General features: G+C 39.4%; 1 protein-coding gene across 10 annotated transcripts in view; it reads right to left on the bottom strand.

Annotated features, from left to right (window-relative positions):
• Positions 1–27,635, bottom strand: part of PTBP3 (polypyrimidine tract binding protein 3) — a 63,489-nt gene extending 35,854 nt beyond the window's left edge. The window contains exons 1-3 of one of the 10 annotated variants that reach the window (XM_009676789.2): positions 11,684–11,800; positions 8,135–8,150; positions 6,873–6,974 (exon numbers count right to left, since the gene is read on the bottom strand). In XM_009676789.2, coding sequence (XP_009675084.2) covers positions 6,873–6,896 — 24 coding nt within the window. In that variant the 5' untranslated portion in view covers positions 6,897–6,974; positions 8,135–8,150; positions 11,684–11,800. Of the gene's footprint in view, positions 1–6,313; positions 6,440–6,872; positions 7,233–8,134; positions 8,151–11,683; positions 11,808–27,271; positions 27,389–27,484 lie in introns of those variants that run through there. The other 9 variants (XM_068927854.1, XM_068927847.1, XM_068927853.1 and 6 more) reach the window with 9 other exon arrangements.
• Between the last annotated feature and the right edge of the window lie 230 nt (positions 27,636–27,865).

The raw sequence follows: 27,865 nt of genomic DNA, 5'->3' as shown, positions 1-27,865 counted from the left end.
CAATTGGATTTAAATCTGGCAAGGGATGTCAAGGACAAGAAGGGCTTCTTCAAATGCATCACGAGCAAAAGGAAGACTAGGGAAAACGTGGGCCTGCTGCTGAATGGGGCGGGTGACCTGGAAACAAAGGCTATAGAGAAGGCAGAGTTACTGAATGCCTTCTTTGCTTCAGTCTTTACTGCGAAGGCCAGTCCTGAGGAATTCTGGACCCTGGGGACAAGAGAGAAAGCCTGGAGAAAGGAAGACTCTCCCTTGGTTGAGGAGGATCAGGTTAGAGATCATTTGTCCAAACCTGACATCCATAAATCCATGGGCCCCAATGGGATGCACCCACGAGTGCTGAGGGAGCTGGCGGATGTTATTGCTAGGCCACTCTCCATCATCTTGGAAAGGTCCTGGAGCACAGGACAGGCGCCTGAGGACTGGAAGAAAGCCAATGTCACGCCAGTCTTCAAAAAGGGCCAGGAGGAGCCAGGAAACTACAGGCCTGTCAGCCTCACCTCCATCCCTGCAAAGGGATGGAACAGCTCATCCTGGAGGTCTTCAGTAAGCTTATGAAGGACAAGAAGATGCTCAGGAGTAGTCAGCACAGATTCACCGAAGGGAAATCATGCTTAGCCTTCTATTTCTATGATGGGATGACTGGCTGGGTAGATGAGGGCAGAGCAGTGGATGTTGTCTCCCTGGACTTCAGCAAGGCTTTTGACACTGTCTCCCATCACATCCTCCTAGGGAAACTCAGGAAGCGTGGGCTGGATGAGTGGACAGTGAGGTGGATTGAGAACTGGCTGGATGGCCGAGCGCAGAGGGTTGTGGTCAGTGCCACGGAGTCTAGTTGGAGGCTTGTAGCTAGCGGTGTCCCCCAGGGGTCAGTACTGGGTCCAGCCTTGTTCAATGTATTCATCAGTGACCTGGAGGAAGGGACAGAGTGCACCCTCAGCAAGTTTGCTGATGATACTAAACTGGGGGGAGAGGCTAACACACCAGAAGACTGTGCTGCCGTTCAGAGGGACCTGGACAGGCTGGAGAGGTGGGCGGAGAGGAACCTCCTGAAGTTCAACAAAGGCAAGTGCAGGGTCCCGCACCTAGGGAGGAAGAACCCCATGCACCAGGACAGGCTGGGTGGGGGTTGACCTGCTGGAAAGCAGCTCTGCAGAGAAGGACCTGGGAGTGCTGGTGGACAACAAGTTAGGCATGAGGCAGCAATGTGCCTTTGTGGCCAAGAAGGCCAATGGTCGCCTGGGCTGCATCAGGAAGAGTGCTGCCAGCAGGTGGAGGGAGGTGATCTTGCCCCTCTACTCAGCCCTGCAGAGGCCTCCCCTGCAGTACTGTGTCCAGTTGTGGGCCGCCCCCGTACAAGAGAGGTATGGCGCTCCTGGAGAGAGTCCAGCGGAGGGCTACAGAGATGATGAGGGGACTGGAGCATGTCTCCTCTGAAGAAAGGCTGCGAGAGCTGGGCCTCTTCAGCCTGGAGAAGGGAAGACAGAGGTGATCTCATCAATGCGTCCAAGTATCTGAAGGGGGAATGTTGAGAGGATGGGGCCAGCCTCTTCTCCGTGGTGCCCAGCGACAGGACGAGAGGCAACGGGCACAAACTGAACCACAGGCAGTTCCATCTGAACCTGAGGAAAAACTTCTTTGCTGTGAGGGTGACTGAGCACTGGAACAGGTTGCCCAGAGGGGTAGTGGAGTCTCCTTGGCTGGAGATATTCAAAACCCATCCGGATGTGATCCTGTGCAATATGCTCTAGAGGACCATGCCTGAGCAGGGGGGTTGGACTAGACGATCTCCAGAGATCCCTTTCAACCTCAACCATTCTGTGAATCTATAAATAGATATCATATTGCTTATTTTCCCATAGACCATGTTTGCAAAGGCAGAGATGCAAAACTTATCTCCAAAACGAGGAAGTAATATGAAGGGCAGTGCCACTGACACCAAAATAAAGACATTTCAAAGAAACTAGAGGTCAAATAACAGAAATTTCAGAGTCGTATTAAAATGTCAACCTTACACAGGAAGAGCTGTAACTTCAGTACGTTGAAAAAAATAGTAAGTAACGATCAGAAACAAGGAAGCCTCCCTCCCTCTGCTCCAAAGACTCTCTCCAAACACATTGGCTCAACAAGTTGATCATTAGTCACCCTAGAAACATGCCTGTTATTTTAGCACAAACAGCTGCTGTTCTGTAGGCTTGAATGCTCAGTGTCTCCGTTAGCAATACAGTCAGTTCCATTCAGCTCTACTGTCTCTGCTATTAATTAGTGAAGCGCCTTGCTAAACCTGTAACAAGATACTATAGAATTTTTTTTTTTTTAGAAGTCATGCAACAGTAATTAAAAGAATAGCAAAAAAGGAAGAAAATGACTTTAGCTTTAGGCCTGTGATTTCATTAACGAAAAGCTATAGGACTTTTTTTTTTTTTTTTAGAAAACTAAACTTCGTATCAAGTAATTGGTACAGCACGGAAGACCACTATATACTTTCACATGAACCAAAGTATCTTTTCCACTCATAACAATTTCTGAACTACAAAGCTTTCAGACCAGAAAGACAACTTAAACAAATGCTTCCTACTGGCAAATGCCACATTGTAACTGGAAACACAATATAAACTCACAAAACCCCAAAACATACCACCAGAACTATTCAACATCAGTTTCAACAATTGCATACAGAATAGTTTTGGAAACTGTTGCCCAGTCATTCTTTCTTAACTTTTTCTATTAATAAAATGGACTAGTGAAATCATGCAAACATATCCCCATTGTTCTATACAACAGCTGGAAAAAAATGATTAATAATGAAACTGACTATCCACACACATGCATTTTTCCTGTTGTCTTCTTCCAAACAGGTTTTCCTCGATTTTCTGTTTTTCAAGATAGATGCAGAAGTTTTAAATGAGGAAATCTAAAGCCAAGATACTTTTTAAAATCATAAATACAAACAGTGTTGGTTCAAATTACATCCAGGAGCTATGTGAATTGCAAAGAGCTCCTCTCCAGCTCATATATGTTTGTTGCTCATGTCAGGAGCAGGAGAATGGAAAGGGAGAGGAGCTTTACCAAGCTACAGTGTTCATCCTTTGCTGGGAAGAAGGGAGAGGACGGAGGGGAAGGATGCAGTGAAAAACTCATTAGACAAGGCCTGGGCAGTGCCCTGCCTCTGTTCCTCACCACATTAATCAGTACAGACATGTAATATATCCTAGACCATTTACTTTCTCTGTAACATCACCAACCCACATTATATATAATCTTACTGTAAGATGTGAAAAAGAATGAGAACCACAACTCAAGAACTTGAGTAAACTTCTTCAGTGCTCAAAATAACTGTTTTGAAGAGATCACAACCAGAGCATATTAAAACGGAGTGTCAAATTTTGGATTTACAAACACAGCTTCAGGTAGCAACAGAGGGCTGCTGAGATCAGGAAGCATCAAGCAGCTCATTCCAGAACCGAGGGGGTGCAGAAGGCTTGGTTAGGCAGTCCAGTTTTGAATAGATGAACATCAGGTGGTGGTGTGGTTGCTCTGTATGCAATAAAATCCTCAATGAAAGAGAAGCTATTCTGATCAAAGCTTGTTCTACCCTCTGTACCTAGAAAATACATGCATTATTTCAGGTAGCAATGACCTAGTTAATTACTTTCAGCCTTTCAAAACTGACAAAAGGTACAACAGTCAAACCATGAACAACCAATATTTTCACTAACAGCTAACGTGCTTAAGTACGACCAGTTCAGCCAACTGTATGACAGCATCCCTGGCTATATCACAGACAACCTGCAGTATGTGGCAGGAACCAGCTTCCTCAACATGAATATCAGTTGGTTCACAGAGACAGCATACTATTAGTTGAAATAATCACAGCAGTGTGCTGGATAGTATCCAGTTCTTTAAATCTTAGCCAAATTCAGCCAGTGCACTGCCACAGCTATATGTGAAACTCAGAAGTCCAAGTAAAACAAAATGTTCTATATAGACTTACGTGTGAAGGAAGAATCAGGTTCAGAATTTTAGGGGAACCCAAGAATTTCCAATAAAGTTTGCTTAATGTAGTATTTACGCCCAGATATATTCAGAAAGTACAAATGGGAAGTTCTGTTATGTATTTTTCCAGAAAATTGAATTTCTAAACTCTCCTATGTTTCTCGCACAGGATATTTTATCCTGTTCTGTAGCATGAAGTGAGAAAATTTCCTCAACTTAATCTATAACTGTACTCACTTTTCGGGGAATAAACTAGAGCACAACATTTTCAAACATCAAACTGAATGGAAAATGATCCAACGATATCTGAAAAGATGACACTGCCATCATCTGTTACCCAGCTCCAATTATTTTGACCTCACTTAATAGATGGTTTTTTCCCTTTCTATCTAATATTACCCAAAATATAAAAAACTAAACATAATTTATTTTTCAAATAGTATCAGAATCATATTTTTACTTGTTTTTATTAAAGCATCCAACCTAAGGCAGTATAACTTAAGTTGCACTACCGCACTTTGATGTAGATGAAACTGCCATTGTAAGACATCACCGCCCTTCCACAAGTCTTTGTAATTTTCCTCCTCTAACCAGGAAACTGAGGGTAGTACAATTAACAGTTCAGACTAAACAGCACAGTCAAATTATTCACACACTATTAAGACATTTCAGGGATGTTGCTGTTATCAAGTTAGCAAATCATCTTCAAAAAACAGTGCTCAGTCTCCCTGTAGTTCAGCCTGTCAGTTAAATACTTGAAAAAGTTGCATCTAGATAACAGCACAACATCTCAGCTTTTAGAAGCATTACACTCATTTTACTAATATAATGTTTAAAAAACGTGGAAAACTATATTAGGCAGGTATAAGATTTTTAAACATGTAGTCCGAATCTTATTTTTTAAGTCTAAGGCATACTTATCCTTCCAGTGTGATTTAACTTGTCATGGCTTTGAAGTTTACTGGAAAAAATTAAACTGTAAAAATATTATAGCCACAAAGCATTTATATCCTGAAACTCTTAAGAGATGCATCTGAAAGTCAAACCGCTTCAAAAAATCCTAATACTGCATAAGTATCAAAGTCAGACTTATCAATAGCATTATTTTAAATTAGGTAAGTTTTATGCACTTAAGTATTCGCTCTTCTATTTTTAGCTATAAAAATTTTTTTTAAAAAGATCAAACTGCAAGACTCTTACAATCAGTTACTCCTTTTATTCATCCTGAACACAGGCGGAAAGCTCTTTTTGAAAATTATTTAGGAACAAATGCTCATCAGACTGGATCAACTGCTCATCAGATGAAGCAAGCAATCTGCAACAAAACTTCAACTGGCTGCCTGCTTTTACTGTCATCTAACTTGTGCTTCATGCTCCATGAGACAGTAAAATCATTTCAGCTTGAAATACAATATGCTGATTCCACAATCAAGAGTATAAAGATTCCCCTCCACTCCCCAAGTACACCAAACATACTTATGTCTTTTCAGGGCTGACAATTCTAAAACTTTCTTATATTTGACATTTTGTTTCAGTGTGCCAGCTTACCTAAGATCTCTGGTTTGAGTCTGAATCTGCCAACATTGCATTCTAGAACGTGCTTGCAAGGTCTGCACAAGTTAATTCCTCAAATAATTGTTACTCATTTCATCCTATACACATACATAAAGCACCACTGAGTCAAAATTAGGCTCATTTTTTAAAGGTAAGAATTCTGCAATGTCTTTTCACACGTATGTGCAAAATAAAAGCAATATACTGAGAAACTTTGGTACTGTTACATTTATGTTCTAAATTGTATTCATACACCTGACAGGGTAACTACTAATAACAGCACTATGACTAGAAAGAACCCTAACTTGTCAAACTAACAGTAACTCCCGATGCATCAAGATCAACAAATAGAAGTCAGGAAGCAAAAACCCATCCTACAAACTTTGTATGGAAAGCCCTAATTGTATTTTTCACAAAGGAATCTCACACGGAATGTGTTACTTAAAATCATTAACAGATTCTGGACCGATCAAAGAAACAGATCATCCAATCTGAACTGAGGAGGGTGCATCATCTAAGCATGGGGAAAAGAAAGGAATTTTAAGCGAGTCATCCAATTTTACTTTATTTTCAAGGTCATATCTGATTAATACAAGAATCAACAATTATACTTCACATACTTTAATCAATCCTCTCACCTAAAACATGTTGCTAGAGAAACCAGATGCTGCAGTGATAAACTGCCAACTAGATAAAATCATTCGAAATTACAGAGATATCTTGAAAGTACAAGAAGGCATATAAGTACGTTGACTATTCTTACACATTTTCCGGTCTTTCACAACGACAAATATCCACAATAGCAACTTCTGCTTCCATAGCTACCTGGCAAAGTAGGTCATGATCCTCCCATTTTAAATATTTGCCTTGCCACTATTTGATAGATGCTCTGAAAACACAAAACACACCTATTATATACAGTTTTGAATTGCACTATATGCATCAGTTGTAGTTCTAAAGCAAAACCAATTCCTCCTTTTCAGAACGCAAAAATCATTTGAGGCATACAACCTTTTCAGACTTGGATGAAAAATCAATTAAGAAATCTCAAACACAAAACTACTTGTACAATTTAATATACAGGGAGTAAAAAAAAAAAGTAGCACCCCACAATTAAAATGAAATAATTTAAAGCTTTTTTCAACATTTTGCATATTGTCAGTTTCATTATAGCTAGAAAATTCGAAACCACAAACCAAAGCACTTGTTATTTAAGGACAAAGTACTTGTTATTTAATATAACTCAGGTTATATTTAACTGAACAGTTTGCTGGTGTTAAGAGTACTCATCAAGTACAGTTAAAAAAAAAAAAAAAGAGTACCTTGTGAAAGGACATCCACTTCATTTCTTAAATATGATCTGAGCATTCCTTCTGCACTTTCCATCTTGGAATACGTTTTATTAATTCTATTCTATCCCTCCTCTCCAAAATAAAAAAGAAATTAAACATATGTCAGACTAAAGCATCATGAGTTTTCATTAAACAATAAGCTAAAAAAGAATACGAGGGTCGCTCTTCCTGCTTGACTCCTCCTCACAAGCCTTTTTATAGACAAAAATTGCATCTTTAAATTGATGGCAACTCAATCCACATTTCAATTAAGAAGAAAATTAATTTTTCATAACATAACCAAAATACTGTTATGCTTTTTCTTTTTTTTCTTTTCTTTTTTTCTTTTTTTCTTTTTTTTTTAAAGACAACTTGCGTTTGCCCTCCTCAACACTAAGACATACAATTTGGCTACTTGTTAAAATATTTTCCCTAGAAAGTGAATTACTACTTTCAATTTTTAGGGAGGGAGAATAGAAGAAGGCATGCTAGCTTGGCTCTTTTAACTGCAGAACCTAGTCTTCAAAAGATGTAAATACTACTTACATGTACCAAGAAAATCCATATATAACAATGTTACTATCCCATGTATTTTTATTAAAGACTCATAAGATACATACTAATTTGGTCATATCAAGTAACCAAAATACATACTTTAACAGAAACCTACAACTCAGATAACAAATTTATCCATATCCATTTTTTCTGACTCTCTGACGCTGAATTTCCTGATGCAAGTCTTCAACAGCAACATCAACTTAGACTGTTCTTCTGATGGATTTCCACATCGCTTTCCCATTGTGAACCAAATGGGTATGCTAATCTGATCAAAAAATAATCCATGATCTTGTGGGCAGCAGAATCACAGAACTGTCTGCAAAGTTGATGCCATGGCTTGACAATACATCGCGGCTGAATTAATGGCTTATTGCCACAGAAAACGTGAATCAATGGCTTACTGTATCATTTGCTTTCCCTCTATGCCACTCCATCTCGCTAAAAGGTAAGCCAATTCAACTTGCCAAGTTGGCAAAAAGTCACCAAAACCCTTAAAAAAAAAAAAAGTGGAGGGTTTTTTGTTTTTGTTTGGTTTTTTTTTTTTTTTTTGAAGAGGAGGAGACTAGCCTGATTTAAGTAACAGCCAGCTTACTCTGTGTTCAGACAAGCTGGATCCAGAGGTCAGGGTAAAACAGAAGAGATTAGAATCAGATTCAGCATCAGTAAAATGTTGCATTTTCTTTGTGAAAACATACCTTCATTAGTAGCAAGCTGCATAGGCCAGAAGCAGCAGCAAGGCAAAGGGGAGACAATATTGTCAGTATTGCTAAGGTTTTAATAACAGAAACAAAACAAATAAACCCTCCCACACCGTATATAATATATTCCATGATTGGGACAGCTTTTTATTAAAAATCAGTAACTAATAACTTCTATTTTTCACTGAGGAAAAGACATTTAAAGTCAATCAATATCCTTCCTTCAAAAAGAGAGAGTTTAACAACTGCAGTGCTTTCATCACTTATTTGCCTACTTCAAACTGTTCTTTAAAGACACGGACCTTTTTTTCCCTTGCCAAAACAATGCATTTTTATTCACAAAAAAACTAGCACTGGCCACCTATAAAATTCAACTGGAGACAAGACACTGCAGTTTTATAGCTCTGCAACCAAAAGAGCTAATGCCAATCTTCAGCCTTGCATGGTCTACCTTGCCATAATACCATAAAAACTTCTGCATCCTATTTCCACTTTGACTTTTACAGGAGAATAATCAGAGGTAAACACTGTTCACAGATTCAGACTTTCAAGTTAGAATCATGAAGCCCAACTCAGGTTTGGTAGAGTTTAGAAATTCCCATACAATATCTAATGATTATGGCTACACTTCCTTTGTATCCAGCCTGACTCTTGAAGTAGTGTATCTATGTTGCATTCTAAATTCTTAAAACTTTTTTTACATGCACTGGTTCACATGCCAGCTGTAACTTCCTCACTAACACTATTTAACATTTCCAGCTTTAGCACAATCTATTTGTGCCAGGCTCAAATTCAGCTTGCCTATACTCTTTCCATACTTCATCTAGTTTTTTGCATTACATTAAATTAGCTAAAGCTAATAAGTAATCCCATGACTGGACTATCCCTATCTAAAGGGGCAATCACTAAAAAGATCAGCAAGTTAAGATAAAAGTCTTACTGAAAAAAAGTTCTGCTAATGCAAACTCAGGTTGATTCATGTATATGCAACAGGTTTAGAGGTAGCTCTGTTTAACTAAGAGTTATTTAAAAATTAACATATCTGTGCACTTCATTTGTGTTGCAGTAACTATCCAAATAGAGAACGTGAGAATGACCATATTAGGGCATATCAGTTCCTCTGGCCCAGAATCTTTTCTCTGACAATTTCTAACAGGTGATGCCCAAGAAAGAATTCAAGAAGAAAACAAACATACAGCAGTATTTTCTCAAAATACTCTCCCAGAACACCAGAATACAGGCAAAAAGAGTTACCCGAAATTGAAGAGGACGCATGGAACATTTCCAACAGAAGAATAAATATTACAGATAAAAATAATATCTTAAACATATAAGCAAATATGCAAATGCAGTGTATCCTTCATAGTAATGACTTATACCACACAATAAAAATCAATACCTAAAGAAAGGAAGAAGTATAAATTACCAGCACATTTAAAACGATTCATCTACGGAACAGGAAACCTTCACCTAAATAATTTTAAAATGTCTCACTTAAATCATAATTAAAACAGTCAATTCTGACTATCAGTTAGAATTCCATGTGGAGGAAGATCTACACCAATAATTAAATAATACATACATACAGCAGAACTCACCGATTACTAGACTGCCTCCCTATCTTATGGCAGAGCCAGTCTACAGAATAAACAAATTAAGCTCCAGGTAACACATCTATATATTTCCGAGACTGACAATCCTCAGACTACTGCTTTTTACACTTATGTGCAATATGTTGTATTACGTGTGCCTCCCATTCTGAAACAGATTGCAGGACCAGGAGATTCAGAGACACACAAGGTCATAAAATGTTTATGAACAGAGTTTGATCAAGTTAACACAATATATACAAAATGTTTCAGATATTATTTCCATGAAATACAGTCTGAAGCCTGCAATAATTTTGAGACACCACTCCAGCAAAGGCCATGTTTTTCATGGCATGATACGTGGAGAAAAAAAATCACATTTCCCCCCTCCCCAGAATACTTACTCTTCATTTTCAAAATACATACCAAGAAGAAACATTAAAAGGCACGTTATATCACATGGGCTCACAGCAAACTAATAACAACTTCAGATTCATAAGATAACAACTTGAAAACCCTATGGTGTTGTGGTTTGGGTTAGGACAGACTAAATGTATGCATTAATTACTACACAGTAATTGGATGCATATGGAATACAGCTATTTACTGCCCTTATGAAAGAGTGATGATTACTGCAAAGAACATCACAAAGTTACAGAAAGGCAGCTGTCTTACACTTCCCCTTTCCTCGCAGACAGGAGCAGGGTGCTGAGCGTGCTGGCTCTGGCCATGCAAGCTTGGTCCCTAGCATTCCTGGAGGTCCTCCACGGCCAAGTGACCCTGAGGGCAGAGTTGTGCTGTTCCCCTTTGGGCAGGGGTGGACGCAGTTTGTGCAGGGGAGAGCATCTTCCAGACTGTTTGATCTTTACTGGTTGGCGGACCGCTCTGAGATGTTGCTTGCTTTTGGCGTAGTGAGTTGCTGGGCAAACATTTGTGAGCAAGTTTAGTTCTGCGACTGTTACCCTTTATTTTTCGTAATACCTATATATTTGTGCTTTAGCTAAAAAACAGTCTTCCCTAATTGCTACATAGCAACCTACTATTAAACTGAGGGCATCCAACATCAGCCTAACTACTCAAGTGATGTCAGCTCAGGAGGCCAATACTCATTCCACCCCTTGCTCTACATCTCCATTACACTCACATATCTAATGATATGTAGTGGGAGGTTAATTGCATCATAAATAACACCCTCTGCAACAGTCTTCAGATCATTACATACAGAACTATAAAAAAGTGGTTACAATTACAAGCGTTCCCAACAGCACAACAATGAGATGAGCCAGGAGGTGGAACAAGGCGTTTGAGCTCCAACCGGAGAATAAAGCATACCACTGCAAGCAGTGTTAAATACATTCCTGTGCTAACATAACACTTTGATCTCTACCTCTTGGCTAGTATCTAGGCTCTCTAATAGTTTTGCAATTTGTCTCTAATTCTGCTTAGTTTTGGAGGGGGCTATTTAGCTGTATGTATATATATGTATATATATATATGGGCTAATCTCACAGTTGTGAACAACACGTCCAAAGAAAATATTCACTGGACAGTACTCATCTGCCAGTGTGATTACTGGGGTACGATAGGTGCATTTACAATTACAGGCACAGCAGCGTGGCTTTTACCTTCTCACACAGGCGGGAATGAGCATGTTCCGTCCGCCCACTCTGCTGGTAGGTCTACAGATTTTACACAAAGACTCCTGTTCCAATTAGTGGCTACAAACTGTTTTTCTCTAAAAGATCAGATATCTTGAGTTCCACTACTTGCACAAGAGTGAGCCACAGGGGGAGGATCCTGTTTGTATATCCATTTCTATTCTGGTTTACTAATATCATCTTACTATTGCACCTATCACTTTTTAAACTTTCACGTACACTTGTTTAACCCCTCAGCTTTTAACTACCTAAGTACATGTAGTAATCAGTTGGATTCCCTTCTGCTTCAAACATTTTACCTTCTTGACACTCCATCTTAGACTTCTTTTGTTGTACTTGCTTACAAGAACATTACTGAAACCAACAATCTGATAGCTAGGTTTGGTTGTTCCTTTTAAAGCTATTGCTCTTCAAAGGATCATCCTGCAAAACAAAATAAAAAGACCTGTCAAAGCCACCAGGCTGTTACAGTTTTTTTTTTTTTTTTTTAAACTGTGATTGCTGAAACTGGTTCATTTAAGATTACTTAAGCTTACACCTCTCTGCTACTTCAGTTTAAACTCTTTATTTACTTTTATTTTGTTATGATCAGAGATTTCGCTACATCTTGGGACATTTTCCAGCCTTTTCTGGTTTCTTAAAATCATAATTAAACGTGTTGCTTCTACTTTTCTTGAGAACTGGGAATAATATGGGCTATCTAGGCCACTTCACGTTCATCCGTCCATTGTTTTATTTCATTTTGGAAATTAAAGGATCAAGTCTGCCAATGGCTTTCAGGCGTACCACATCTCCACCAATTTTGTTTTTTGATACCTACTATCATGTTGTTAGTAGTGGCATGGACTACTGGATGGACTACATGGACTACTTCAGCCAGTCCAGAGTTATATCTGCTACGGGTAGACAGATATGCCCCTATCTCACTACAACTGCACAAAAGTCCAAAGCAGCCTATTTGCCATGCATTGCCAAATTGGCAGTTTAAACATCCTTTGTGTTTTGATAACTTGGCTGTTTAGCTTTTTTCATTAATGCACAAGTTTCGCAGTCCTTTGTTAATAGTATAATGGCATCCCCAGAAAGTCCATGCCTCCTCAGTCTCTTGTCCGGTGACAGATATCATCTCTTCCTAGATGCCTGATGCTTTACGCACTACAAATAGTTCTCCTTTACATTCCCAGTCTAGGTCTTGGTTGATTGTGGTGATCTGAGATACTTCGTCCACTTGACAGTTATTGATTTGTTTGTCAGTATCCCTTTCCTTGGGGTCATGGGCATGGACACGTTGCACCTGCATGTCAGGTTTTTCCAAATCCCAAGCAGCATTTTTTTCCCCCCCACAAGTTAGCCATCCTCATGTCTGTCAAAGGCAGTTTTCATTGTGTGAACCAGTCCCAGAGGGTGTTGGTCACTATCCAAGAATCAGTACATAGGTATAACCTGGGCCATTTCCTCTGCAATGCTACATCGATGGCCAGTCTTTTGCCTTTGGACTCGACTGTCCTTCACATTCATGCACCTTTATCCCGTGCTGGATGGGACTCCAAACTGCAGCCTTCCATCTATTCTAACTGCCACTAACTTCACAAGACCCATCACTAAACAGGGTATACTGCCAGTCTTCTTCAGGTAGCTTGTCATATTCTAGGGTTAACTGTGTGACAATATTTTGGGTGAGGTTCCTCCCCAGGTCATAGGCAGAACATGTGGGTAGGGGCCCAAGGTAGGCTTCTCAGGGGCAATTAAGGCCTATCAGTAGACTCAGGGTCCTGACAATGTCTTTCCTTGCTGCTTGGGTTCACGTAACCAGGTGGACAACTCCTTGGTGACTGCACTATCTACGGCCCTATCTCACTGGGCAGAGACCCCAGCCACCATGCCTTGCAGTTATTTAGCTCTAAGCCACTGGCACCCTTATCCCAGCATTGTAATCATCAGGTTAGTAGCTTTTCCTCTCTCCTCATTTATAGTCAGACTTTAGGTCACTATTTAAGGGTCATGTGGTTTCAGTGTCCCATATCATTAGTATTTTGTGCAACTGTTCTCAGTCCCTCTCTCAGCCTGACAGGAACTGCTGCAAAATACAATCTCTCCACGTAGATGGTGGGAGAAGAAAAGTTAAGATATACTGCCTAGAGCACAGTCACACAACCTTGACTACTGTTTCCTCCCACTGCTCCTCAAAGAGCACACAATCCCTCAACCCCCTTCCCCCCCCCCCCCACTGCAAAGAGGCACAGTCCTATATCAAGGATGTGCCAGACAGCGTTGGGAGTATTTGCTAGACTATACAATGGGAGTTGCTGAGCGATTACACAAAACATAGCAGGGAAGGTAAAAAAGTTGCTGTTCCACTTGTTACTGTTTCTGGTTTGAACAAATTTCCCAATGTTAGTGCTACTTCATACACACTATTAACACTCTACATAAAGCAGGAATTAGTGTTATCTTCTATACACTACTGACACGCTTTATTGAATAGGAGGTAGTGCTGTCATATATGAGTTATATGCTATATATGCTATTAACATAATAGCCCTAGCAAGAGTACTAAACGCACATCCTGCCAGACCCCTACCTCCAAGACCTGGCATGATTAGGCAAACTAACTTCGCAGCTGTAGGCAGTCTTGGCCTTGCAAACATTCATCAGCCAGCACTACAGCAGTGTAATCCTCTTTTCACAGTCCAAAACCTCCTTCAGAACGCACTTCTGACACTTTTTTTTTTTTTTTAATTAATGGTTTAGTTAACGTCAGGACAGACAAATTCACGCATTAATTGCTGTACAATACTTGGATCTGTGTGAAAGAGTTTGGCTATTTACTGCCCTTGTGAAAGAGTGATTTTTACTGCAAAGAACACCACAAAATTACAGAAAGGCAGCTAGCTGTCTTACACTTCCCCTTTCCTTGCAGACAGGAGCCTGGGTGCCAGCAGCTGGGAGGAGCAGCGTGCTGAGCATGCGGCTCTGGCCATGCAAGCTCCATCTGAGGCATTCCTAGAGGTCCTCCACGGCGAGGCGACCGTGAGGGCAGAGTTGTGCCTCTCCCCTCTGGGCAATGGTGGATGCAGTCTGTGCAGGGCATAGCATCTTCCAGACTGTTTGATCTGTACTGGTTGGTGGTACAGCTGGTACAGCTCTGAGCTACGCTGATTGAAGTAGTGAGTCGCTGGGCAAATATTCTTTTATAAGTTTTAGTTCTGCTATTTTTACCAACTACATTTTTTTTTATAATATCTTTTCATAACTACATTTAGATTAGTTGCATTTCAAAACTGCTTCGGATTTATCACATTTTACAGTTCTTACAAGAAAATTCTTGCAGTATTCCTTCAGGACAAGTATGGTGAAGTACAAACTAACACCACACACCACACCAAAATTCGTGACTTGACCTTGACTTGAGACTGTTTGAGAGGAAACCAACTAACAGTGCTTTTTGCAGAATTTCAACATATGGCTAAGCTTCAAATGAGGAAGCAATAACCCCAACATTCGTAAAACTTTCTTCCTCCCTTTTACATACAAGCACTATCCATTTTAAATGATCATAAACTATCAACAGTTACACACTCTCTCTCATAGAATGCCTAGAAGTTAAGTTTTTGTCAAGCATTCTGAACCCAAGAACATTCTTTTAAAGCATCCAACATTAAAACAAATAAAAACAGCTGCTTACTAAATGAGCTAAAACAAGAGTTTGCCAAATTGGAGGTCAGAGAGACATCCTCAGGAAAGGGACTTAGCACCTACAAGGCAATTAGCGTCTCCTAATGATGGAATCCAGTGAGGTAGCCCTGGGGGACTCCCTGCAGGACTGAACACTATGGGATGGAAAGACACTTAGAGAAGCCAAATTCTGCCTCTTCCACCCGTTGTCGTAGTGTTTGTACACATTAGGAAGTGGCTGTTTGGTATCCCAAGCTTACCGATGACAAATTAATCTTCTTCCCCTCCCCTGAAAGGAAGTTATGCTGCAGTTGTCCTTATAAATTTAACAGTGAGGCTCTGTGTCTTTCACATCCAGTTCTCTACCTTAGCCTCTGCTTATAAAGACCTCAAACACCACTCAGAGCTCCATTACAAATAACATAAGGCCTTAACTCCATGTATGCTCTTTACTCGTTAAAAAGACTTCAGAAATACTCCTAGAGAGTGTAAGACAAATATATAGGGTTATAAACCATTTGATTTATGTAAAAAGCTATTATACAAGCAACGTTTTAAAGCATTAAAGACATCATTCCTTTTTCATAATGCAGAAAACACATGATTGATAAAAAGCTAGAAAAGGTATTTCTAGAACCATTTAAGTTTTTAGTTGAAATCCTTGCTCCTCATAAAGAGTAAAATATTCTCAGAGAAATCCATAGCTATGCTAGTAATTTATATCATGTTAAAATATACAGTAAAATATCTGTAAGTTAAAATATTAAAATTCAAACTTTCTACATTTGAGCTCAAACCAACACGATGAGTCAGCTTACCAGCATGCGGAATTATATCATTTCCAAAGCACCTGGACAAAGATCCCCGAAGTTTTAAATAAAGACTTCATTTCTAAAGGTGTTCTAAACCTTGATGCAAGTATCACAGAGTGCGTATCTCCACTTTCTATGATGATGCGGACACTGAATTCACTATCACTTAATGTTTGCAAAATTACGTACGTAGGAGAACGAGAACAATAGGTTATTCCACACTATCGTTCTTCATTCCTTTTCTCTCTTATAAGGTAAAACATAATTTGCCTTTTACTCAGTATCTTGTGATGAAGACATGACAAAATCCAACACCACAATTTGATAGCTACAGGTTTATCACTGCCTTCCCTTTCCAATCCTCTGATAACTCCTCATTGGGGAAGCTCAGTATCAGCTTTCACTTTATCTTTTACTGCCTTTAAGAGAGTTTGACACACATATGCTTTTGGTATCCCACAGATTTTGAAACTACAGTTCATACAAGTGCACCATTTTAATGGCATCAAATATTTTACATTTGTGAGACTGTAAGAACAGCTTAGCTCATGCCAATTTACTTACTTCCTAGTATAGAGACTAGAAATCAGCAACCTTCTACCACTGCTACTGATCTGAAAGACAAGGAAATAAATACTACTCATTCTTTCGTGGACTCTTTATAGAACAGCAACACTCAATCTCAGTAAATAATTTAAGATCCTACATCACCGTTAGCAGATGTATTTTGGGAGTAAGACTGCGTACCAGAAGCGGATGGGGAAGTGAACAATCCAAAAAGTCAGTAAAACTGAGAAGCAGTCCTCAAATTAAGAAAATGTTAAAGCAGCAAAGTGATCTGCGGATCAGTTTTTAATACAAGGCTGTTCTCTCCTCCCCGACAATTGTGTCCAGGTAATAAAAAAAAAAAATACAGTCCGTGCATTTCAGCACTTCCATTTTGAGAGTAATTTATTAGCAACTATGATTTTAGAAAATCTGGTGATTTGCAGCAGACTCCAAGAGAGAGCCAGACAGATTACCAAAACCCTACTCCACACTTTAATCGCTACTGACAGATTTATGCAACGCTCTGCGCACCACTTTGGCTTTCAACGAGACCAAACAGATCCACCTGAAAATAATTAATCTGAAGGTCAGATGATTTACATCTTGCGCATTCCTCTTGTGTTTCCTCTGTCACAGTGTACTATTATATCCTATTCAAAGTAATAAAACAGCACTCATTTAAGAAAGTTTCTCAAATTTGCTGATAGTCATTCCTGTTTAGAGATAAAAAAGTCCCTTGTTAATCTGAGGGGGAAGAAAAAGAAGAGATTCTGGTTTGTATGCCAGAATAACTGCTCACTAAGCACCAAAGATATCTGCCTCCTATAAACATATCAGTGTCAATGAATAAGTACATTAAAGTATAAGGCCCAAACATTGCTTCACCAAGTTTGCACAAGTGTAAGTAGGCAAGAGAAATGAAAAATTAATTACACCATTTCTGCATCAAAAGTCTACATTTGAGACTATGGTGCAGAACTGCACTACAATCCAGTATATCACAAACGATACAGTTGAAGGTGGTAAGCCTGTGTCAGGTGTATATATGAGTCTAATAGTTTGGCGTTAGCTTAAACAGAACAACAATTTCCATTACCACTAAAGGGAAAAAATCTTCAGTAATGCTAAGTCTGCTTATGGATGCACAGATATCCTTATACTTCTCACTGTGATGTTTAAGACTGACTACTTTAGAATTGAAAATAACCATTATCTGTTCTATTAAATCTACAACTTGATGCAGTAAGTCCACAAAGGCCTTCATGACCAGACTCCACAGGTCAGAATGCTGTCATGCTTGCATTTATGCAATACACAGGGCAGGAACCTAAGGAAATGTACAACTGCAAGATGAAAATACTATGTCTTGTCAATATGTAATGTTAAGATTAACTAAATTATTAACTTACAAGAAAAATTATAGACCTCAGCATCACACTTTTGAAAGGTTAGCTACCACACAAGAAGCTTTTCCTCTCTTCTAGATTCTTCCCCTTGAAGTATGACGTCCTGACCTCTCAATTAAAAAGAGTCACAGGGAGAGGGTGCAGTGAAGCATGGAGAACGAGAAAGTAAAATAAGCCACCATCCAAAAAAATAACCTTGAACACATGATTATCAAGAGCTATAAAATCAGTTTGACAATTTTAAGTTTTCACTGAACCCGAAAAAATGCATACTTAAAGAATGAAGTCTTTTTACCTCATGAAGGCTTTAAACTCATCTTAAAGAACAAAAATACGCATACAAGCCTGAATGCTCCACAGACCAAGAACACTCATGACATGGAGGCAGAGCTTCCTTTTCAGACTTTGTATTGAAAGACAAAAACGATACAGTTCTCTTCACAGCATCATCTCAGATTTATAGGATATCCAATACTGTCGTTGTCTAACAGTTCAAATAAAACTTTTACTAGCGATAAAGATGAATTACTATGCCTCCTAATTATTTTAACACTTAAATATGTGAAGATCAAAATTAAAGGTTTCCTTACAAGTTGACAGAGCTTTTTATTTCTAGAAAAGGTGACTTCAACATGCTCCTTTCAAACATATTCCTTCTTCCAAACAAGCAATAGGACACTCAAAAGCCTTGCTCAAATTGTCTTCCAAATTCTTAGTGAGCAATTGCATGTGAGTGCATATCCATAAACAAACACTACACAGAATGCAATCCTGTGAAAAATAAGTCAGAACAGCATTTGCCTTTAACTTAAGACCTTTTGCTTGAAGTCACAAAGGGTACAATGTGATATTATGTACAGTTTTGCATTATTTTACACTTTGCTATGGATGGGGCAAAAGATGTCTTCATGACAACATTTAAAGGGTTAAGAAAAGAACACTTTAAAAATATAAACTATTTATGAAGCAATTACTTTAGTTGCAAACATATCAGATTAGTTCAATAGAACTGTCATGCGAACAAGATATATATATGGTACCCTAGACCAAGACTTCTAGACACAAGGTGCTACTACTAACAAGTAACCTTAAAAACATCATTTAGTTTTTTTCAAATACAAGTAACACGATCTTCAAAATACAGCCCACACAGGGTTCTGAATGTAAAAACTTCAGACGTCAAATGGGCTTTTAGAATTAGAATCTTTAACAAAAATATTCTGAATAATGAAAAAAACTCTACATTAATCATACAAGTTTTTATACATTTAACACATTTATACATGTACTTTTATACATTGATATTTTATTTCCCTGCTCTAGAGTCTCAAATACAAACTTCTTACGAGCAGTATACTTAAAGTAACCTTGACTATAAACCACTAGTAAGCTATGTGTTTACAGTTTGGTCATAAAAATATTTACAAGGATTTTAAAAAAACTGTTATTATTGGACAATCCAGTTGATATGTTATTAAACTTTAAATTTGAGAAAGAAACGTGGCTAAGACAAACAGTACAACAAAAACATGATACATACGACCATCAGAATGGTACCATCCAAAAAAGAAGTGCTGTAAGGGAAGAAAAAAAGAAGAACAAAAAACCCCAAGGATATATGAAAGGACAAAAAAAGATTCCTACCACTAAAACAACTGCTATAAGATCTGTAACACTATTAAAAAAAGGAGAGAGAGAGAAGAAGTGGGGGGGGAGAGAGAGAGAACAAGAAATTAGAGAGCAAGTTATTGCAAAGGCAGTTGTAAATAAGTTGAAGAAAGAAAAACATATAAAAGTAAAAGAGTAATGTGTTGTGGATTTCTCCCCCCCTCCCCACCTCCCCCCAAAGGAAACCGACAGTTTAGCAAGTTGCAGTATGGAGAGAAAAGAAAACCAGAATTACAGTAGTAACCAGCAAAATTTCTTCTAAAAACCCTTTTTACCCTTCATTTTTAACCCTAGTTCCTTCTGAAAACAGAAAAACTGATAAGCAAGATTCCACTATATAGTACTTAACAACTGTATTTTGTAGGATGAAGGATTCTCTTTTTGTTACTTCAATTTCTATTGTTCTGCAAAACTAAATTCTATACAATTATTTAGTTTAAAAAAAAAAAAAAAGGTTAAGTCTCACTTCACACACATCCAGAAAACACCATGGGTTTGTATGAAGCTCCCAACAGAATTTCCCCTCAACTGGTAGTTCAATTAAAAAGCATTAAACTACTTTTTCTAACAATCTTACTCAGACACTGATAAATTGCCAAAATAAAAATCTTGCTCTCGACTTAAATCGGATACACTAAAGATACATGTTTGGGATTATTGTCTTTTCAGTTTTAAATTTTTAGATTCACATTCTTAAGCTTCTCTCCACAATGATGAAAGCCAGAAGAAAACTTAATTCTAGGAGACATAATTCTAGGAGAAAGAGCTGTATGACTTGTATGCTTGAAGTCAAGCGGTCAGAAACTAACAAGAGTCAGCAAGATGATGTGCATGACATAAACCAAATACTACTTAAATAAGATCTTGTCCTGATAGCTGAAAAATCTGCATCAAGACCAACAATTCAGTATGATACTTCTAACTATCAGCTGAATTCACCATTACCGCTCAATACTTCCTAGGATACTAGTGTTGCACGCCAGAAAAATATCACCACATGTACGTTACCCATATTTTTTTGTCCTTTTTGTCTTGTTTGTTTCCTCTTAACTGCCTTAGCTGTGTTTCTTACCAGCTTCTTACTGCATGAGACTCTCTCATGCAATGGTCTTTATTCTTCAGCCCAATCTTGCTTCATCAGTTGGAATGATTAGTAATAAAATAGTCACTGTTAGAATCATCCTTTAGAATAAAATTTCACAGCTACTAACACACTACTTATATAAACGAGTGCAAAATCATCATCTCAGACCATCCAGAGACTCAGCAAACAATACAGCATTAATAAACTTCCATTTTTGTTTATATTTTTCCTTGTATGCGGAAAGTCTACATTTTTTGTTTAAATGAATGCTGCATCTTTTCAGAGTATCGGAACAAGCTCTTCTCCTCCCTTATTCCCTTCCCCAAATGTCACTGTCCATTCAAAACATAACTTTTAGTTTTACTTCATAATGATACATCCTCTATCAGTCCTCATATTTTCAAAGTCTGAATAGAATGTGAGAGTTTGTCAGCTAAACAATAATTTTCGGTGAAATGATTCAACACTAACATCAAAGTCATCTTACTGTTGAGTGTAATTTTAAGTTTTAACCTTACTCTTTTGCTGACAAACTATGGAAATGTGATCACTGGAAGAAAAGCTATGAATGCAAACCTAACCCCTGGATTTTATCAATATGTAAATCGATGCATCTTGTTAATGTTCTCTACATTTTGCAAAATACTGGTAACTATACTGGTTACCACCTTTGGGCTGTCTACACTTTTCAGTTAAGACTGCTTTGGTTAAATATCAAATAATAACATTCATTACTCTAGAAGACTGTTTTAATCTAGTCTTTGAACTACAAGTCTTGAGAACTCTGAATTGTCCTGAAACCTTGCTTGTTTCTTGTTATGTGTTATACGAGCCCTTCCCCGCATTTTTCGCAGTACATACTGAAACAGCAACTAGTACTATGAAAAAGAGCTCCTTCAAGAGAACATTGTCTGTAACACTAAGTTGCACTTGTCACAGGTTTACACTAAACATGTCTATCTGTTATTAAAAAAAAAAAAAGAGAGCTGAACCCTATGGATGCAAAATAGGTTCACAAAGCCAAAAAGTTCCCAAAGAACCTTAATCTTGTTTCTCGATGATTCTACAAAGACATTATTTATGTTATTACTGTCCAGTCCCTGACACATTCTCTACAAACAGCAACCACTAGGCAGCGAAGATAACAGGAGAGAGCAGAGGCAATAGAGCAACACAACCCAGTCTGAATGAATACGTATTTTTCTATTTTTTAAGTCAGGGCCAGCATATATGCACAAGCTCTATTCCAATAAATTGAAAAGTACGCATTACCAAATAAAGTGGTGTTATACAGGAAAAAAGAGAAATTATATATAAAGACATTTTTCTTCGATGACAGATCTACATGACACCTTCAGACTAATGACATTCAAGACAATTTAGTTTCTGAAACGACAGGTATCTGCTTTTCATCTTAAAAGCAAGAACCACATAGAATTATAGAAATGAATGCATTTTGCTTATCAGGAAGCGATATCTATCCTCACTGATCTTTCTGTTACAGCATGAACTAAAGCATCGTTTTAAGAATGTTTTTATTTTAGCTGCAGAGACCCAGCCTTACACTTACCCATTCCCTATAAATACTTGGTTATTCAGAGGAGAAAGACTAAACAAATACTCTGTAAAAAGAAAAAACCCAAACACTACAAGAGATTATGCACATCTGTACTTTGTACTCATTTTCTGAAACTGACCATTATTACAAGGTGAACAAGCACTTATATGCCTCCGAAGTTTTATCGCACAGAAACAAGACTGCTAGCACAGAAAGAAATCAAATGAAAAAATAAAAGATCATCTACTTTTGAGTTCAAGAAGTTTCTGTGCAGGAGCTGAGTTATGTACTGTGCATTCAATATCAAGCAATAACTTTAAAAAATATCATTACAGATTCCCAACTGACAGTGTTTTGGGAATGGATAGGTAACCAAAACATGGGGACGGGAGACAACGTGAAGTTACAGTAATTTTTTGGTAACAGCAGAAATGAATGAATAGTTTGTCTGTTTACAGGCAGAAAGAAAAGAGAAACTTAAAGTGTCAGAGACACTTAAAAAAAAAAAAAAAGAAAAAAGTGGATTGACATAAAAAAAATAAAAAGGGTGAGAAAAAGAATGCACTATTGTGGGTGGTAAAATGAGAAAGTGAGCAACCAAAAAAATACACAGAAGTGGCACTGTAAAGAAAAATCTAATAAGCTAAGTGAAGCTAGGAAGGAAAGAACGCCTAACAAAAGCAAAAGGGATTATATATAATTTAATGAATTAAACTAAGTCACCTGGCAATGTTACAAGCTAGCAAAACATGCAGATGCTCTATTCCTTTAATTTGCAAAGGACTTTGGGTCACAGTGGCAACACATATTTCATGCTGACTGGTAAATAATATTAGACATGCTTTCAGCCTAGAAAATGTTACTGGTTAAAAGGCTGAAGAGAAGACATATGGGAGTCTGATCTAATAACAGGTTGAAATTTAGTTCACGTGCCCAAGAGTAACCCCAAAAGTATGTTCTCTCCCTATGGTCTTTTCCAAGATATCAAGGTCTAGGATTTATCTAGCAGGCAAGAATCAAAGCTAGAGTGATACTCCTAGCCAAATAACTACAAAGTGCAACAGAACAGATCTGCACTGGCCTGCTCTTCAAGTGCCACTGCACATGTAGCTACCATGCCATCTAAAGATAAGAAAGAGGTTACCAATTACCAGTTTCTCCATATGGTCCAGTCCCAAATCAGAAGACTTCATAAGATTTGATTTCTGCCCATACCTGATTGAGGTATTTTTGGATCATCTTCATTTTAATGCAGTCCATCTCTCAAGACTTAGCACTGCCTTGGTTAAACGCTAAAATCTTGGTAGGGATTATTGATCCCACTATATTTTTGCAGAATTGTGTGAACAATGTGTAAGTAAGCAAGCAATCATTATCTTCATTCATTTGCTTCTAGTGTTTACTGCTCAGCAAGGATGACCTATCTTCTCCTTGAGTTTAAATTCTACTATAATGCATCATGTCCTTTCATGAATAAGAATGGTAGCAAGTTAAATTATATGTAGTAGAGTGTGATTCAGAAAATGAATTGCATGAAAGGTTACAGATCAATGGCTAGGCTATTGGCTCATAAGAGCATTCATTCCATTGGCTTTCACAGGAAATTAAGGGTGCGGTTTCCTCATCAGTTTAAGCTTCTCTAAGGCTGCTGTGAGAAGCGTGAGTCCTGTCATTCCCCACCCATGCTCTCTCACTGCTCCTCTTGCATTGATTAACTACTGCAGGGCAGCATGGTGCTTGACCTAGTGTAGCACACCACAACTTCTACAGACATGAAGGAAGTGCAGAAACGTGCCGCTGAGGACGGCAACAGCTCTGCGTTTGAACAACTCTAGCTAATGGGGAAACAGCCAGATTAGGAGAGAGCGATATCAACAGGAACAGTCAAAATAGCTTTTCCTTTTCACCTACACAGCTCTGAACACAAGTGTCAAATATGCCCCTCACTCCAATGCAAAACTTATCCTCACAGTCCACCTGCTGAAATGATGGGGGACCCTCTCTGAAAACTGTCAGGGCACAAAATGAAGTTAAAAGTACAAATCACAGAATTGCAGAAGGGTTCAAAGGATTCACAGTGGTGAAAACTGAAAGCATAAGAACTGAAAGTAAGAGTGCAGTTCTGTGCAACAGTTAAATGAGTATAATAGAAAAGAATTAAGAAATGTACCCTGAAACAGCTGTAGCTACATATCGAAAGCATGTCTAACTCTCCCACCCTTCCATTTTGACGCAAGATCACATTTAATCAGAATATCCTTTGGAAAAAAAAAAAAAGTAGATTTAAACATTAGTGTTTATCACTTACCACCTCTAGAAGTGCTTCAGCTAGCACAGCATTTGTGCAGCAGGAAAATTTGATAAACACTTCCTCACAAGACTCTACACATGTAAATGACATCTTCCCCCACAGGGTCCCTTAGCAGACTGGCTTTTTTGACTAGAGACCAAATATTATAAACCATTTGACAACCTGTAACACAGCTACAGAAGTGATTTGTATTTTGCTATTTTTGTATCTCGGACAAAGTCAGATGATTCCCATTTCTGATGGCAGTGGATGTTAGTAGTTAGTAAGCACCAAGTTTGTCCAAGGAACAGCAAGCTCACAGGGAGGGATGCTTTTATTCATACTAGGCCCACAATGGATATTTCTCATACCTAAATAAATCACAGTGGATTAGAAACAGATATTGATGAAAAAACTGTCTGTAGGAAAATGTGATATATAATACAAATCTGAAAGAGAATTGGGAGCCAGAGACCTAAGGAAAATAACGTGCAAGTGATTAGTGTATTTTTAAGAGCTTAAACATCATCTTACAAAATTCAGAAGCTTCTCACAGCTGAAGATTTAATCTGGCAATGGAATGGCTGAATTTAACTTTGAAACAGAAGTTCAACTACTGTTTTTACTGTTGCTCTTGAATTTTTTCCTCTTATTGACCCACAATAAATCATCAATCTCAATTAAAGAAAAAATATATATATTTGGCCTGTGTTTGGTAGTCAATAAAAAAACTGTAGTTCATACCATTAGCAACTTATTTCAACCTGACCAGTTTTACTTGAACTGCATTCTCCTCCAAATGCAATCCTCTTAAAGAAAGGGGAAAGTCAGTTTCTCTGCCATAAGAACAGTGAAATTTGTTACAAGCTTTCTAGAGAATCTTTGTGATTCAAAGAAAAATGTCTTCCGTTTGCCTAGTTTTTTGCATCTTTGTCCGCACTAACTTTAAGTTTTGGATATACATCAGCTTCTGTGTCCCACAGAATAAACTAATCCCTGTATATAACTTCCATATTAGTTCCACCGAGTGTCATTTTATTTCTTTTACTCTTCTTATCTTGAAGACTATTTAACTGATAACATTTTCGAAAGCTGGATCATGAAAAGTTATAACTTTTTACTGTAAATGTTTCATATTACAGCAGTTTTAACCTAATCATGCTCCTAAGGGCTTGCAGTTTCAACTGTCTAACAATCTGGAGATCCTACAGTCCAGTCCAATTCTCAGAAAGTACTGAGCTTCTACTAACCAAGAGAAACAAACTCCAAAACACACTCCAAAACAGGCCTTCCTAAAGTGTTAGAGGAGACACTTAGCAACTCAAAGCATACTCAGAATTGCAGTTACCCTCAAAAACCTGTATCATCATTACAGAGACGAATAAAAAGCTTTACTAAAGAAAACTTCTTTAAAAAGTATTCAATTTACTCACCCTTAATTTGCCTACAGTTTCTGCCTTACTCTCTGCTAACCAAGTTCATCGTGAGGGTTCTAGTAGTAACGTTACTCACATTTGTGCAACTAAAAGATCACACACATTTTGCATTTGCTGTTTGTATTCAAAACAGAAAGCATGTTATCAACCTCAAGCTATCCTCACCATTCAGGACACTACAATCAATGCATTCCTCTTTGTCCCCTCCTCCCTCAATGGAAATATTAAGAATTATATAAACGAATGCACGGATTGCACAAGAAACTCATTATACAATTTGAAGGAGGTTAGGAAGACTATAGGACCCATATATTAAGCTTAGCTGGAAGTTCTACAGTCTAAGAGAAAAAAAAATCTATTCTCAAATGGATTAATCAACAAAAAATTTTTAAAGTTCATCTTAAGCGCATTTTATAATTAAAAAAGAGTTTCAGTCCAGTGTCAACATCCTCGTGCTTCTTTTGAAATTTTCTTAAAAGTACTTTCAAAGTAAATAAGAAAGAATTCTTGCTATATCAAAATTATTCATTTCATTTTTAAATGAAGTTGCTCAAAACAATACTTCTTAACACTGCGTTATTTTTGGTTAATCAGCATTTCCAGGAGAGTGTTTTGGCCAGTCAGCCTCCTCACTATCAACACTTATACTGCAACAATGATTAAAGGTCTCCAAGAAGTTTGGGCTGCTTTGCTTTGAGTCATGGGGGGGGGGGGGGGGAAGTGTTCTTAATTTCTGTTTCGGAATTCCTCATTTCAGGAACGGTTCAGCTTGTAAAGATCACTGAGACAGAGGCTGGGCTTTAAGCTGATGACAGATACGTCTAGCATGAAGTCAGAAGCAGTGTCTTTAGGAACCACTTCCACTTACATATATGCCTACAGTTACGACAAGCAAAAATAGCAGAAACACTCCTCCACTTTTACTTCCCTCGCCCGACGGCATTACGCGCAGCTATTTTCCCAGCAAAGTCAACTTCCTCCAGTTACAAAAAAAAAAAAAAAAATCGATAGACAAGAGAAAAAAATACTAGCCATCCTCCCCTATTTTTTTTTCCCTCCGGTAAAAGCAGCGGTGGCGGCAGAGGAAGGCGCACCGCCCCCCGCCGCAGGGGCGGCACCGCACCTCAGACCTGAGCCAGGCCGCCGCCCCCCCCCCCACCCCCCAACCTGGGCTGCCACGTCCAACGGCCACCTCGGGACCTCGCTCCCTCCCTCACCGAAGGAAGGAAGCGGCACGCTTAACAGGCCGTTTTAACGCCCCGAAACGGCCCCCCGGCCGCAGGTAACGCCGCAGGAGGCGCCCGCAGCGCCGCGCAGAAAACCACCAACCTCCCTCCCCCACCACCTCCACCTCTCCGCGCCCCCCACCCCACCCCAAAACGCCGACCCCGCGGCCGCCGGAGCGTTACCGCAGCACCGAGCCTCGGACGCGGCCGCCCGCCGCCGCCTCCGCACACAAGTACCTGCCGGGGCAGCCCCGCGGCGCTGTCCCCACCCCGGCCCGGCTCGGCCCGGCCCAGCCCGGCCCCGCCGAGGCCCGGCCCCTCGGGCGCCTGCCCTCCGCCCCGGGCACCTCCCTCACCCGGCACCGCGGGGGCGCCCCGCGCCAGGCACGCACTCACCCGCCCATGGCGCGGCCGGCGGCGGCGGCGGCGGCGGCGGCGGTAGGGGCGACCCCCCCCCCCCCCATCACCCGCCACCGCCGCCGCCGCCGTCGCGCAGGCGCCCGGAGGGTCCGGTCCGGTCCGGCCCGGTCCGGCCCCGCCCTCCCCCTACCGCGCGTGCGCGCTGTCGCGGCCGTTGGCGCTGAGGCGTCGCGACCCGGTTGCCCCGGGAGACCGCGGGGGAGGGGAGGGCGTGAGGGGACATACGCTGCGTTCATGCAGTCCGGCGCCTGGTGTAACGCAAGCCACGAGGACTTCCCTGGATTTATTCCTTTTTTGGGGGGTGGGGGAGGGGAAGGGGCATGGCGTTAAAAGAGAGATAATAGCCTTAGCGAAAAG

This window comes from Struthio camelus, chromosome Z (genome assembly GCF_040807025.1).
Source record: "Struthio camelus isolate bStrCam1 chromosome Z, bStrCam1.hap1, whole genome shotgun sequence".
Classification (NCBI taxonomy): domain Eukaryota; kingdom Metazoa; phylum Chordata; class Aves; order Struthioniformes; family Struthionidae; genus Struthio; species Struthio camelus.
Note: the sequence above shows the minus strand (reverse complement) of the source record. Positions and strands in the feature narration are given on the sequence as shown.